At 31.3% G+C, this 13,035-nt stretch overlaps 1 protein-coding gene across 1 annotated transcript; it reads left to right on the forward strand.

The window, feature by feature from the left end:
* Window positions 1–8,507: 8,507 nt before the first annotated feature.
* On the forward strand, window positions 8,508–11,280 carry LOC101508712 (protein RGF1 INDUCIBLE TRANSCRIPTION FACTOR 1-like). The gene is made up of 4 exons (XM_004509674.4): window positions 8,508–8,734; window positions 8,875–9,072; window positions 9,542–9,757; window positions 10,405–11,280. The coding sequence occupies exons 1-4, from the start codon at window positions 8,732–8,734 to the stop codon at window positions 10,633–10,635; spliced, it is 648 nt and encodes a 215-aa protein (XP_004509731.1). The 5' UTR covers window positions 8,508–8,731; the 3' UTR covers window positions 10,636–11,280.
* Window positions 11,281–13,035: the final 1,755 nt, after the last annotated feature.

The following is a 13,035-nucleotide window of genomic DNA, read 5'->3' on the forward strand; positions in this document are numbered from 1 at the left end:
TCTGTTGCTATTCTGCCATATTAGTATAAAATACTCAATTCAAATTACATGCATATTTATCACAATAATTCAAATTACATGCATGGCTTATATAAAATAATTAAACATATACATTAAGATGTCATTCTTCTTTTCCTGGTGGGATTCACATTTGTTTGTCCATTTACAATACGAAACGATGGATTAATCCAAATTTCCTCATCATGATCATCTCTAAGATATAAACCATCATCAGTTGAATCAATTTCATGTGGTTGTTGTAATGTTGCAAATAAAAGATCATTACCAACATCTTCATCATTATTGTTATCATCACTTATTTTATTGGTCGATAGGACAACAGACCATTTATCATTAGAAGGATCAGTGACATAAAACACTTGTTGAGCTTGCGACGCTAAAATAAAAGGCTCGTCTTTGTATCCCACCCTATTAAAATCGACAAGCAAGAATCCTGACTCATCAATCTGAACGCCATTATTATTATCGACCCACTTGCAACCAAATATGGGAACACGAAACATTGTGTAGTCTAACTCCCATATGCGCTCGATAACCCCAAAATATGATAGATTTGCATATATTGGGTTTTTGTCTTTTGCACTTGAGACATGCATCGCTTCAGCTACGAGAGTGACTCCACTATTTTGCATAGTGGTCTGATGGCATAAAATGTGTAGTCGTTAATAACATAACCAGTGTAAGAAAAGACATGTAAGCTCGGACCATTTGCTAGCCACCTCAATCTATTTGAAATTGATCCGGGGTCTATATCAAATTGTGACATTATGTGATTTTTTAACCATGTTACAAAACTTCGATTGTGCTCTCGAGTTATCCAATTTTGATTCCTATTCATGTTCAAACGAGATAACTGATCAATGTGTATTGTAACATACGGTTGAACCTCATCATCATTGTGCAGAACATACAATTGTGCCTGCTCCCATTCTGTCCTTGATATAGTCAGTAGTCTCCTTCCAGTTATCCCTTCTCCTGATAGTCTTCCCGAATGACGAGACATGGGAAGCCCTATGGATTCAACATTGGACAGATATTCAGTACAAAATTCAGCAGCCTCTTCAACAATGTATCGTTCAGCAATACAACCTTCTGGTCGACTTCTACTTTTTACGTACCCTTTTAATATTTTCATATATCGTTCTATCGGATACATCCATCTCATATAAGCTGGCCCACAAAGTTGTGTCTCCTTAACCAGATGAACAGTAAGGTGAACCATTATATCAAAAAACGATGGTGGGAAATACATTTCAAGCTCACACAAAGTAACAACAATTTCCCTCTGCAATGTCGGTAATTTCTGAGGGTCGATCACTTTACTACAAATTTCCCTGAAGAAGAAACATAATCTAGTTAAGGCTAGTCGAACTTTTTCAGGTAAAATGGAACGTATACCTATTGGTAGCAAATGCTCCATTATAATATGACAATCATGGGTCTTCAAACCTTTTAACTTGAGGTCTTTCATACAAACCAAATTTTTAATGTTCGAAGAGTATCCTTCTGGAACTTTAACTTCGTGTAGAAATTTACATAAAACAATTTTTTCCTTTCTAGATAGAGTATGAGCGGCTGGAGGTAGATATGTGCGATTTCCTTTCTTTACTGGAGCCAGTTCATTTCTTATTCCCATATCGACCAAGTCCAATCTTGCATTGACGCCATCTTTAGACTTTCCTGGAACATTGAGTAACGTACCAATAACACTTTCAAATACATTTTTTTCAATATGCATCACATCGAGGAAATGTCTTACATACAATGACTTCCAATATGGCAATTCAAAGAAAATTGACTTTTTCTTCCACCCAGTTTTCACCAGCTCTCCCGCAAAAGGTTTGCCAAATTTATTGGTCAAACCTTGTACTTTTTCAAGTATTTGATATCCAGTCGGTGCTAAAGGAGCTTTACCTTCCTCTGATTTTCCATTGAATGCATTTCTCCACCCACGATACTGATGACTATAAGGTAAAAATCTACGATGTCCAAGAAACACATTCTTCTTACAATGTTTCAACCGCATCCAATTTGTACTCTCTTCACATATAGGACATGCACACTGACCTTTAATGCTATATCCTGATAAATTACCATATGCTGGAAAATCATTAATTGTGCCGAACAACATAGCCCTCAAATTGAAACACTTTTTCCTATACCCATCATAAACTTCCACACCTGTCTCCCACAGAATTTTTAAATCTTCAATTAAAGGAGTCAAGTATACGTCGATATCATTCCCCGGTTGTTTGGGTCCAGAAATTAACAGAGACAACATCATAAACTTACGCTTCATACATAACCATGGAGGTAGGTTATATATTACCAAAATCACAGGCCACGTGCTATGTGAGATGCTTTGAAGACCATGTGGATTCATTCCATCAGTAGAAAGTGCAAGTCTTAGATTTCTTGACTCTATCCCGAATTCAGGATACTCGTGATCAATTTTTGCCCATTGTGGGGAATCTGCAGGGTGTCGAAACATTCCATCTCTAATTCTTTCATCTGCATGCCATGTCAAGTGTTTTGAATCTTCTTCACTGCGATACATGCGCCTAAATCTTGGTATTATAGGAAAATACCACACGACTTTTGCTGGAGTAGATTCTTTCTTCTTATATCGAGAGACATTGCATTTCGGACACGCCTTAAGTAGTTCATATTCGTTTCGAAATAAAATGCAATCGTTAGGACACGCATGAATCCTTTCGTAACTCATTCCAATAGAACACAAAATCCGTTTAGCCTCGTAGGTTCGACTGGGAAGTTCATTATCATCTGGCAACATATCTTTTATGAGTGTTAATAATTCCGTAAAGCTTTTATCAGACCATCCATTACTCGCTTTTAAGTTGTACAACTTTAATATCGCTGACAGTCTTGTGAATTTAGTACAACCATTATATAATTCTTTCTCTGCATCACTCAACAAACTTTCAAACATTTTAGGACAATCTCGAAGATCTTCTTCAACTGCTTTTGCAATCTCATCAACTCGGTCCGGCTCATATGTATCTGTATCGAAATCAGTTGAAGCATATGTAGAACTATTCTCAAAATTAATGTTTCCTTTTTTTTTCTCACCATGTCTTATCCAACATGTGTAGCTTTGATCAATTCCATTACATACTAGATGTCCTTCTAATTCATCTTCTCTAACACGTTTTCCAAAACAACATTTTAAACAAGGACAAACTACTCTATTTGGATCTTTTGCATTCTTCACTGCAAACTCAACAAACTCCTTCACTCCAATTTCATACTCTTTTGACAATCGATTGGCTGAAATCCATTTCCTATCCATATTATACCACCTATATAAATGCAGTAACAAAAATAATAAGCTTTCAAAACATATCAACAAGTTTCAAAAAGAAACCAATATCAACTAACAATTTCAAAACAGAACAGATCATGTGGTATGAGTTTTTGACAATTTTTGACAATTTCAAAACAGAACAGATCATGTGGTATGAGTTTTTGACAATTTTTGACAATTTCAAAACATAACAGATCATGTGTAAAAAATACCTTAGACAACGTAGATGGCCGCACAGTACGTAGAGGATATTAGGGTTCCCAACGTATATAATTATTTGAAAGATGTAGAGGATATGAGGGTTTCCAACGTATATAATTATTTGAAAGATGTATTTTACAGCGCTTGTGAAAAAAGCGCTATAATAGGTAGTTAAATTCAATGAAAGCGCATGTGTTTTACAGCGCTTGTGAAAAAAGCGCTGTAATAGGTAGTTAAATTCAATGAAAGCGCATGTGTTTTACAGCGCTTGTGAAAAAAGCGCTGTAATAGGTAGTTAAATTCAATGAAAGCGCATGTGTTTTACAGCGCTTGTGAAAAAAGCGCTGTAATAGGTAGTTAAATTCAATGAAAGCGCATGTGTTTTACAGCGCTTGTGAAAAAAGCGCTGTAATAGGTAGTTAAATTCAATGAAAGCGCATGTGTTTTACAGCGCTTGTGAAAAAAGCGCTGTAACTGATTCGCGAAAGCGCTTCCGTTTACAGCGCTTTTTTGACAAGCGCTGTAAAAGCCTTATAACGTGATGCGCAAACGTTATATGACCTACTACAGCGCTTGTTTTACAGCGCTTTACATAAAAAGCGCTGTAATAGGTTCCGTTATTTTTAAAATATAATTACAACAGCGCTTGTGTTTAGAAAGCGCTGTAAAATGGGCGCTGTTAAATGTCATTTCTGACGTAGTGCGTAAATTCGTTTTAAATTTGTTTTTATTTATTTAAAGTAAATGATTTTTATTTAAAGTGAATGATTTTACAACGCTTGTAAAAAACACGGTCTAATAGGTCATTTAATTATTTGAAAGCGCAAGTCTTGCAAGTCTTTTACAGCGCTTGTAAAAATAGCGCTCTAATAGGTCATTTAATTATTTGAAAGCGCAAGTCTTGCAAGTCTTTTACAGCGCTTGTAAAAATAGCGCTCTAATAGGTCATTTAATTATTTGAAAGCGCAAGTCTTGCAAGTCTTTTACAGCGCTTGTAAAAATAGCGCTCTAATAGGTCATTTAATTATTTGAAAGCGCAAGTCTTGCAAGTCTTTTACAGCGCTTGTAAAAATAGCGCTCTAATAGGTCATTTAATTATTTGAAAGCGCAAGTCTTGCAAGTCTTTTACAGCGCTTGTAAAAATAGCGCTCTAATAGGTCATTTAATTATTTGAAAGCGCAAGTCTTGCAAGTCTTTTACAGCGCTTGTAAAAATAGCGCTCTAATAGGTCATTTAATTATTTGAAAGCGCAAGTCTTGCAAGTCTTTTACAGCGCTTGTAAAAATAGCGCTCTAATAGGTCATTTAATTATTTGAAAGCGCAAGTCTTGCAAGTCTTTTACAGCGCTTGTAAAAATAGCGCTCTAATAGGTCATTTAATTATTTGAAAGCGCAAGTCTTGCAAGTCTTTTACAGCGCTTGTAAAAATAGCGCTCTAATAGGTCATTTAATTATTTGAAAGCGCAAGTCTTGCAAGTCTTTTACAGCGCTTGTAAAAATAGCGCTCTAATAGGTCATTTAATTATTTGAAAGCGCAAGTCTTGCAAGTCTTTTACAGCGCTTGTAAAAATAGCGCTCTAATAGGTCATTTAATTATTTGAAAGCGCAAGTCTTGCAAGTCTTTTACAGCGCTTGTAAAAATAGCGCTCTAATAGGTCATTTAATTATTTGAAAGCGCAAGTCTTGCAAGTCTTTTACAGCGCTTGTAAAAATAGCGCTCTAATAGGTCATTTAATTATTTGAAAGCGCAAGTCTTGCAAGTCTTTTACAGCGCTTGTAAAAATAGCGCTCTAATAGGTCATTTAATTATTTGAAAGCGCAAGTCTTGCAAGTCTTTTACAGCGCTTGTAAAAATAGCGCTCTAATAGGTCATTTAATTATTTGAAAGCGCAAGTCTTGCAAGTCTTTTACAGCGCTTGTAAAAATAGCGCTCTAATAGGTCATTTAATTATTTGAAAGCGCAAGTCTTGCAAGTCTTTTACAGCGCTTGTAAAAATAGCGCTCTAATAGGTCATTTAATTATTTGAAAGCGCAAGTCTTGCAAGTCTTTTACAGCGCTTGTAAAAATAGCGCTCTAATAGGTCATTTAATTATTTGAAAGCGCAAGTCTTGCAAGTCTTTTACAGCGCTTGTAAAAATAGCGCTCTATAACAATTTTAAAACAAAACAGATCATGTGGTATGAATTTTTAATTTGATAAAAAAAAAATTTAAAAATACTTGAGACAACGTAGATGGCCGCACAGTACGTAGAGGATATGAGGGTTCCCAGAGTATAGGTGATGAAAGATGTAGAGGATATGAGGGTTCCCAACGTATATAATTATTTGAAAGATGTATTTTATGGCGCTTGTACTAAAAGCGCTGTAATATGTAGTTAAATTCAATGAAAGCACATGCATTTTACAGCGCTTTTCAAAAAAGCGCTGTAATAGGTGGTTCAATTATTTTAAAGCGCATGTATTTTACAGCGCTTGTGTAAAAAGCGCTGTAAAATAATACGCGAAAGCGCTTCATGTTACAGCGCTTTTTTGAAAAGCGTTGTAAAAGCCTTATAAAATTATGCGCAAACGTCATATGACCCTACAACAGCGCTCTTTTTACAGCGCTTGTCAAAAACGCGTTGTAAAAGGCTCCGTTATTTTTAAAATATATTTACAACAACGCTTGTGTTTAGCAAGCGCTGTAAAAGGGGTGCTGTTAAATGTCATTTTTGGCGTAGTGAAAGTTTGGATCTACTAATTTTTTTAAGGATTTTTTTTTATCCTCGTACGAATAAATCTGTTATTCATTCGAATTAGTCCATATGAATACCGGGTAGCCCGCTATCTACATAACTAATTTTTAAAATATAAAAATAGTAAAATTGGTCCACTAAAAAAAGATTCAAAAGATATACAACTCATTTAGTTATATATATATATAATCTTTAGTGATATAATATTATCTTTATTTGGTTATATATTTTTAATAACTAATTAATTTATTTTCTTAAGTGGACAATCATCCAACACTTTAGAAAAATGTGAATATTGTTCAAAGAGTCTAAAAACACTTATTTTATAGGCACATTAGAACTATATAGCAGTTTATTTGAATTTGGTTTGAGTTTGAGTTATAATAGACAAAACTAAATTCATTTGTGTTATGCACGATAACATCTCCAACTTTTGGACAATTTGAACTTATTTTAATTTGTGTGTTGTTTTAAAAATTATGAATAGAGTTTGTGTTAATTGAAAAATTCATACTTAGTTTGTGTATAAAAAGTAAACCATAATTCTTTTGGCTTATTTGTAATTTTAGCCTCTATATTTATATTAATTCATAAAATTGGCTTCCTATTTTAAAAGTCGGCAATTTTGTTTCATCCCTCTGATTTTTTATCTAAAAAATGATGACGTGTGATGTTTTAAATAATGTGATATTGAAATTAAAACAAAATGTCGTGAAAACTTAAATTTTAACATCAGAAATTTTTCATATTTTTAATTTAATTAATGACATATGAATAATTAATGCATCTAGATGATTCTATATCATAGCATTGTATATCACGTAATTTAAAATATATTAAATTGTCATTTTTTTAGTTTGAAAATCTGATAGATGGACCAAAACTGTCAACTTTTAAAATAGAGGGACCAATTACGTGAATCAGTATAAATATAGAGACCAAAATTACAATTAAGTCATTTTTTTAATGGACGTTCAAATTGATTTATACTTAATGCATAAGTAGTATACTATAATTTTTTTTAAATGAGTATCGAAAAAAATTTTAAATTAAAATAATTACAAAAAAATTAAAAATATAAAGTAAAAAAAAAATATATGCATATTACCCGTCGAGCCCACAAATCTATCTTGGGTCGGACTCAAATAATATTTTTTCAATCTATAATAAAATAGAATTTTTTGGTCATATTCAAATAAATTCGTATTTTAATAAGGTCGGCCATATATGAAGTGAATAATCCGTTTTGAGAGATGTATCTAAGGTAACACTTCATTAATCGACATCAATATGTTTTTCTTTCGATAAACCTTTATCGACATCAAATGTGAAACGATTTTAATCTATCAATAACCAACGCAAGTTGGACCGGACAAGGGTACGAGAGAAGTCTCAAGTATTCAAATTAAACAAAACTCCATCAATCAAATGAATTAAAATACAATAGCAAAGAGGAAGTCTTGTGTGTATACAACTATTTGAGTATAATATTTAAGCACACATACATATTTAAAAATAAATAAATTAAATAACATATATTTTTAAAATAATTTAATGATATTGATATTTTTTGTATGCGCCCCAAATGGTTGAGTTCAACCAAGTATTTTTCCAATAGCATATTCCAACTTATAAATTTGATTAAACGAGAAGACTAAACAGGTGTGCCCCCAAACCCACGACCAAATAATAATCATTCAATAAAATATTAGACTAACCACTAATTATGAGGTGCAACATAACCATTAAATAATACTTCCTCCATCTTCAATCTTTGGTTCTTAAATATTTTTTTTCATCTCATAATTTTTGTTTCATTGATATTCAAGATATAGTTACAATATATTTCTTTTATATCATTGATAATTCAAAGATGTATAATAAATAAATTTTATTTTTATTTAATAAATAAATAATAAAATAAACTAAATTAATTTAAATTTATTATTTTTAATATGTATATATATATTTAAAATTAAAAGGATCAAAGTTAAGAGATGAATAGGATAATAATAATAATAAAAAATAGAGTAAAATACACTAAAATTGATAATACCAATGACTTAGAGAATATAAAAAATGAAAGAAAATAAAAGGAAGTCGATTCCTTACACACAACGTATCTGTTGGTTTGGGTTTGGATATAGGTTCTGGTTCGGACTGAGGTTTGGTTGTGTAGACTTTTGTGCAGATAAGATCAACCCCTCTCTCATATTTTCTCTCTCTTACAAAAAAAACACATTACTACCGCCTTGAAGTTCTACAAGAACCCATTCCCTCCTTTCACCGCCTCAATTTCTTCTTAACTCTCTCTCTCTCTCTCTCTCTCTCTCTCTCTCCATTCATACACACACATTTGTCACAAAAAACACAATAATTCAGTGTTTTCAAACTGGCGTTCGAGAATCAAGACACTGTCCGTGAAATTAAGCCCAAAAACAGGAGAATCATGGTAATCAAAACACTTTTTTTAGCTCACTCTCATTATTTGTGTGTTGACTTGGTCAACCACTGTTAACTTTTCTTTGGGAATGCAATGATTTTGGATTTTATTTGTGTTTTTGAATTCTGGGTTGTTTATTTTTTGAAAAGGGTGCTGGAGGACCTGATGATGAGGAAAATAGGTGGCCACCATGGTTGAAACCTCTGCTCAAAGAGCGTTTCTTTGTTCAATGCAAGTTGCACGCAGATTCACACAAGAGTGAGTGTAACATGTATTGTTTGGATTGTATGAATGGTGCTCTTTGCTCTCTCTGTCTCAATTACCACAAAGATCATCGTGCTATTCAGGTTCGTTACTAGTAACAACCATTGAATTCATCAATGTTTTCTAATTTCAACACTTTTTTTTGTTTTTGTTTTTTATTATTGTTAAAAAAACCATCACTTTTCATTTCGATTTTCTCCTTTTTCTGGAAATTAGAATTTTCATTAATTGGGTTGTGTTTTCAATTTCTATATAATTGTTATTTTCTTTAATAGATAAAAAATTACAACCACCAAATTCATTGAGAACCACTAATTCAAATCACAACACAACTGGTGTGAGCAGAAAATCTAATCATTTGTGTGAACCCCAATTGTATAACCAATTACTTCATGTCAAAGTTGTTTATTTTTCAAATTCAAGTTTCTGCATTGAACAAAGTAATTACTAATTACCACACAGTGAAAATGTTATAGCTTTTCAATGCAAAAAATGGTTATTCATTTATAATGAACTCTGTTTTTTATTTTTGTGTTTGAAATTTTGATACAGATAAGGAGGTCTTCATACCATGATGTGATTAGGGTGAACGAGATTCAGAAAGTGTTGGACATATCAGGGGTTCAAACCTATATTATCAACAGTGCAAGGGTTGTTTTCTTGAATGAGCGACCTCAACCAAGGCCTGGAAAAGGTGTCACCAACACTTGTGAAGTCTGTGAGCGTAGCCTTCTCGATTCATTTCGATTCTGTTCTCTTGGTTGCAAGGTATTTACATTCTTTCACATATTGGGACTCTCACACATCAGCGTTCATAATAATTTAAAAAAATAAAAGTGTTTGATTGAATATAGTCACATACTTCTATTTTGATACCAAATACCAAATATGGCTGCAATTTAAAATGTGGAATGAAAATAAAGTTTGCTACCAAGATTTTGATGTCACAACTCCTTAATATCAATGTCATTTAGATATTGTGAGAATCAAAATATTATGATTTTAATAATTTTAATGCATTGAAGGTACAATAGCAACGTATTTCCATATTTAACCGCCATTCTTTTCAACACCATATTAGTAGCATTTGATCTCATTCTCCAAAAAATAAGCAAGAGTTGAGACCACTATTTGAAATTTTGATCAATGAATTCTTATTTTTAATGAAAAAATAATTTGCTTAGTTTTCAAGCTATCACTTAAAATGGGTTGACTTTTCGTGTAATATGAATGCTAATATGGGTTTATGTTTAACTTTTCAATTTATTACTCTACCCGAATATTTGAATATTTGGGATTCAAATATTTCAATATGGACCCTTTTACATCCAATTTAATTTTATTGACTTGTCAATGCTTCATTCTTATTTTGGGTCCATGTATTGAATACTAATCAATGCAACTACGAATTCTAGATTGTTGGAACTTCCAAGAATTTCCAGAAGAAGAACAAGTCAACAACAATGGTATCAGACTCAGAGGATTCATACAGCAGCAGTTGCAGCCATGGAAGACTGAAGAACATTAAGGTGCAGAGTTTCACTCCTTCTACACCACCACCAACTTCAGTTAATTACAGAACAGCCAAGAGAAGAAAGGGAATTCCACATCGTGCCCCTATGGGAGGACTAGTCTTGCAATACTAGGAAACAGTTAATAAGTTTAGGTTATTGCTATAATGCCCTTATTATAGATACCAAAAAAAAGTTGCTAGTGTCTATGTCGGGTTGAATGCTCCTTAGTGACTAAAAATTTCAATAGAAGAGAAAAAATTTATAGGATAAAATATTATTTTATTCTAATTTTTTTTCTTTTATTAATTTTTTTATTTATTAGAGAGAATTTCAACTCGTCTGTCTCTAATGCTGCTGCATCAATTTCAACACTCGAGCTTTTTGGTGAAAGAGGCCGGTGCTGGAAGTGTTGTTGTATGCTTTGATCCATAGTGTTTGTTTGTGTATATAAGAAAAATCCAATAGGAGTGGAAAAGGTTAAAAAAGTAGAAAATAAAACATGTGTGAAGTATAGTTTGATAAAAAAGGAATGGTGTAGGAAAATAAGCACAGTTCCTTTAGAGACCAAAATTAAAGATTGTGATCACAACAGTATAGGTTGGTTTTCTAGAGTAATTGTATGTAAGTTTTGGGGGTGTAAATAGTGGATTTAGTGAAAAAGCTAGGTGGGGAATGTGACAATGACAGTGTACTCTTTACAAATATATATATAATATGAAATTGTGAAATATAATGATGATAAATCTTATAAAATCTTGTGTTGAAATGTAATTAGAATTTTCTCGTCGGTTTTCCCTCTTAATTTTATGTTTTTTGTTTTTAAAAATAGTTGATATAATAATTAGTTCTTGATATTATTAGATTAAGGTAGAGTCGTAGAGAGAAAATATATTAGTTTTGGGAAAATAAGAATTGCACTAGTTTAGTTTTATCATTAAATTAATGATAATTATATATTTTTCATTTCATCTTATGAAGGAAAATGTGATCAATAAAAATTAATATATTTTTTAAAAACTTTGAATTAAATATTAGTTTTTTTAATTTAGTTTTTTATATTCCAATTAGAATTTCATCTAATCACTGCTCGTGTATGTTTACTGAATTTTGATTTTATTTTTTTAATGAGAAAAAATAATAAAGAAATAATTAACATTTATATTAACTTAAAAAGTGAATGGAGATTAATAGTAGTAATAATAATAATAATAATAATAATAATAATAATAATAATAATAATAATAATAATAATAAAAGAATATTGTTGGGATTTACATTTATTTTAAATTGCTACTCTATTTTAAAATATAAATACAAAAATAGATAAAAATTATACATTTAAATTAAAATTTAAAATTAATAATTTAATAATGTTTTTATATTTCGCAATGGAGGTAGAAATACTTTAGATGAGTATTCTTATATAGACACAATTTTGAATATATTATTTTGGTGTATACATAAATTTATATATTTTTTAATTATTTTAAAATTATGTATTGACATATGTTACGAAGAGAAGAGAGTGTAGCAATATGCACCGCCTGAAAAACATTATTCTCCGTCTCAGATGAAATTATAATTAAAACTCTTTTCTTCAATAAAAAAATATTAACTATTTAAAAATAAATGATAAAAAATAATAACTTAATAAATTGAATATTTATATTTTCAAAGATAAACTTATTTCTAAATGTTTATAATTAGGAATATAGTAGTATATGAAGATAAAAATTAATATGAAGATGTTTAGAAGAAAACCTGACTTAACATGAAAATGGTAAACCGCCGATTGTGCTTGATAACCAACAAAGTAGAAAGGAAAGTGTAGTTTTTCATTAAAATATTAATAGTGTAATTATAAAGCCAAGAGAACATGAGAACAACGTACTTGTTCTTGTTTTTAGTGTTTATATTATTTCTTAATAAATGTCATTCTTCTTTAAAATTATATATTATCAAACAATTACTTTTCTATTTTTTTTTTCTTTGAAGTGTCTTCAAACATTGTGTAATCACAAGAATTATGTAGGAATGGATTCCCTTATATAAAAAAAAAATGAAAGAGTAATTTGTTGTCTCCACCATTTGATTAATATTTTAAATGAAAGAAAATATAAAAAAAAAAGTAAAAAAAAAAAAGATTAAAATGAAATACATTACACCTTCGTAATTTTTTTATCACCAGGGATCCATTCCCGAATTATGCACTTTATAGTTATTTCCCCTATTTTTTTCCTTTTAAAATCAATCATGACAAAGTGAATTCTTTTTTCAATTTAACTTTTTTTAGTGGTGATGATAGTGACATAACCCACTTTTGCCGGTGTCTTATGTGCAGTTAGTCAAGGTTGGTTTCGAACTTGTGTCCACGTGTCATATTTTTATTGGGCATACGTAAAGCGAGACTCGTTGGTTCTCGAAAACTGAGCTTATGTTAGCCGCTTTTGGTCAGAAAAAAAAAACGATTGTTTTGTGGGCGGCGGTACACGTATGTGTTGCGTTGTTCCTCGAAGGTTGGGACCCACATCT

Source organism: Cicer arietinum, chromosome 7 (assembly GCF_000331145.2).
Source record: "Cicer arietinum cultivar CDC Frontier isolate Library 1 chromosome 7, Cicar.CDCFrontier_v2.0, whole genome shotgun sequence".
Lineage (NCBI taxonomy): Eukaryota > Viridiplantae > Streptophyta > Magnoliopsida > Fabales > Fabaceae > Cicer > Cicer arietinum.

What these genes read in the sequence shown, in the direction of transcription:
- LOC101508712 (XM_004509674.4), top strand. An exon ending in AAGATCATCGTGCTATTCAG is followed by an intron (nt 9,073 to 9,541) that starts GTTCGTTACTAG and finishes ATTTTGATACAG; the next exon opens with ATAAGGAGGTCTTCATACCA. An exon ending in TCTGTTCTCTTGGTTGCAAG is followed by an intron (nt 9,758 to 10,404) that starts GTATTTACATTC and finishes TACGAATTCTAG; the next exon opens with ATTGTTGGAACTTCCAAGAA.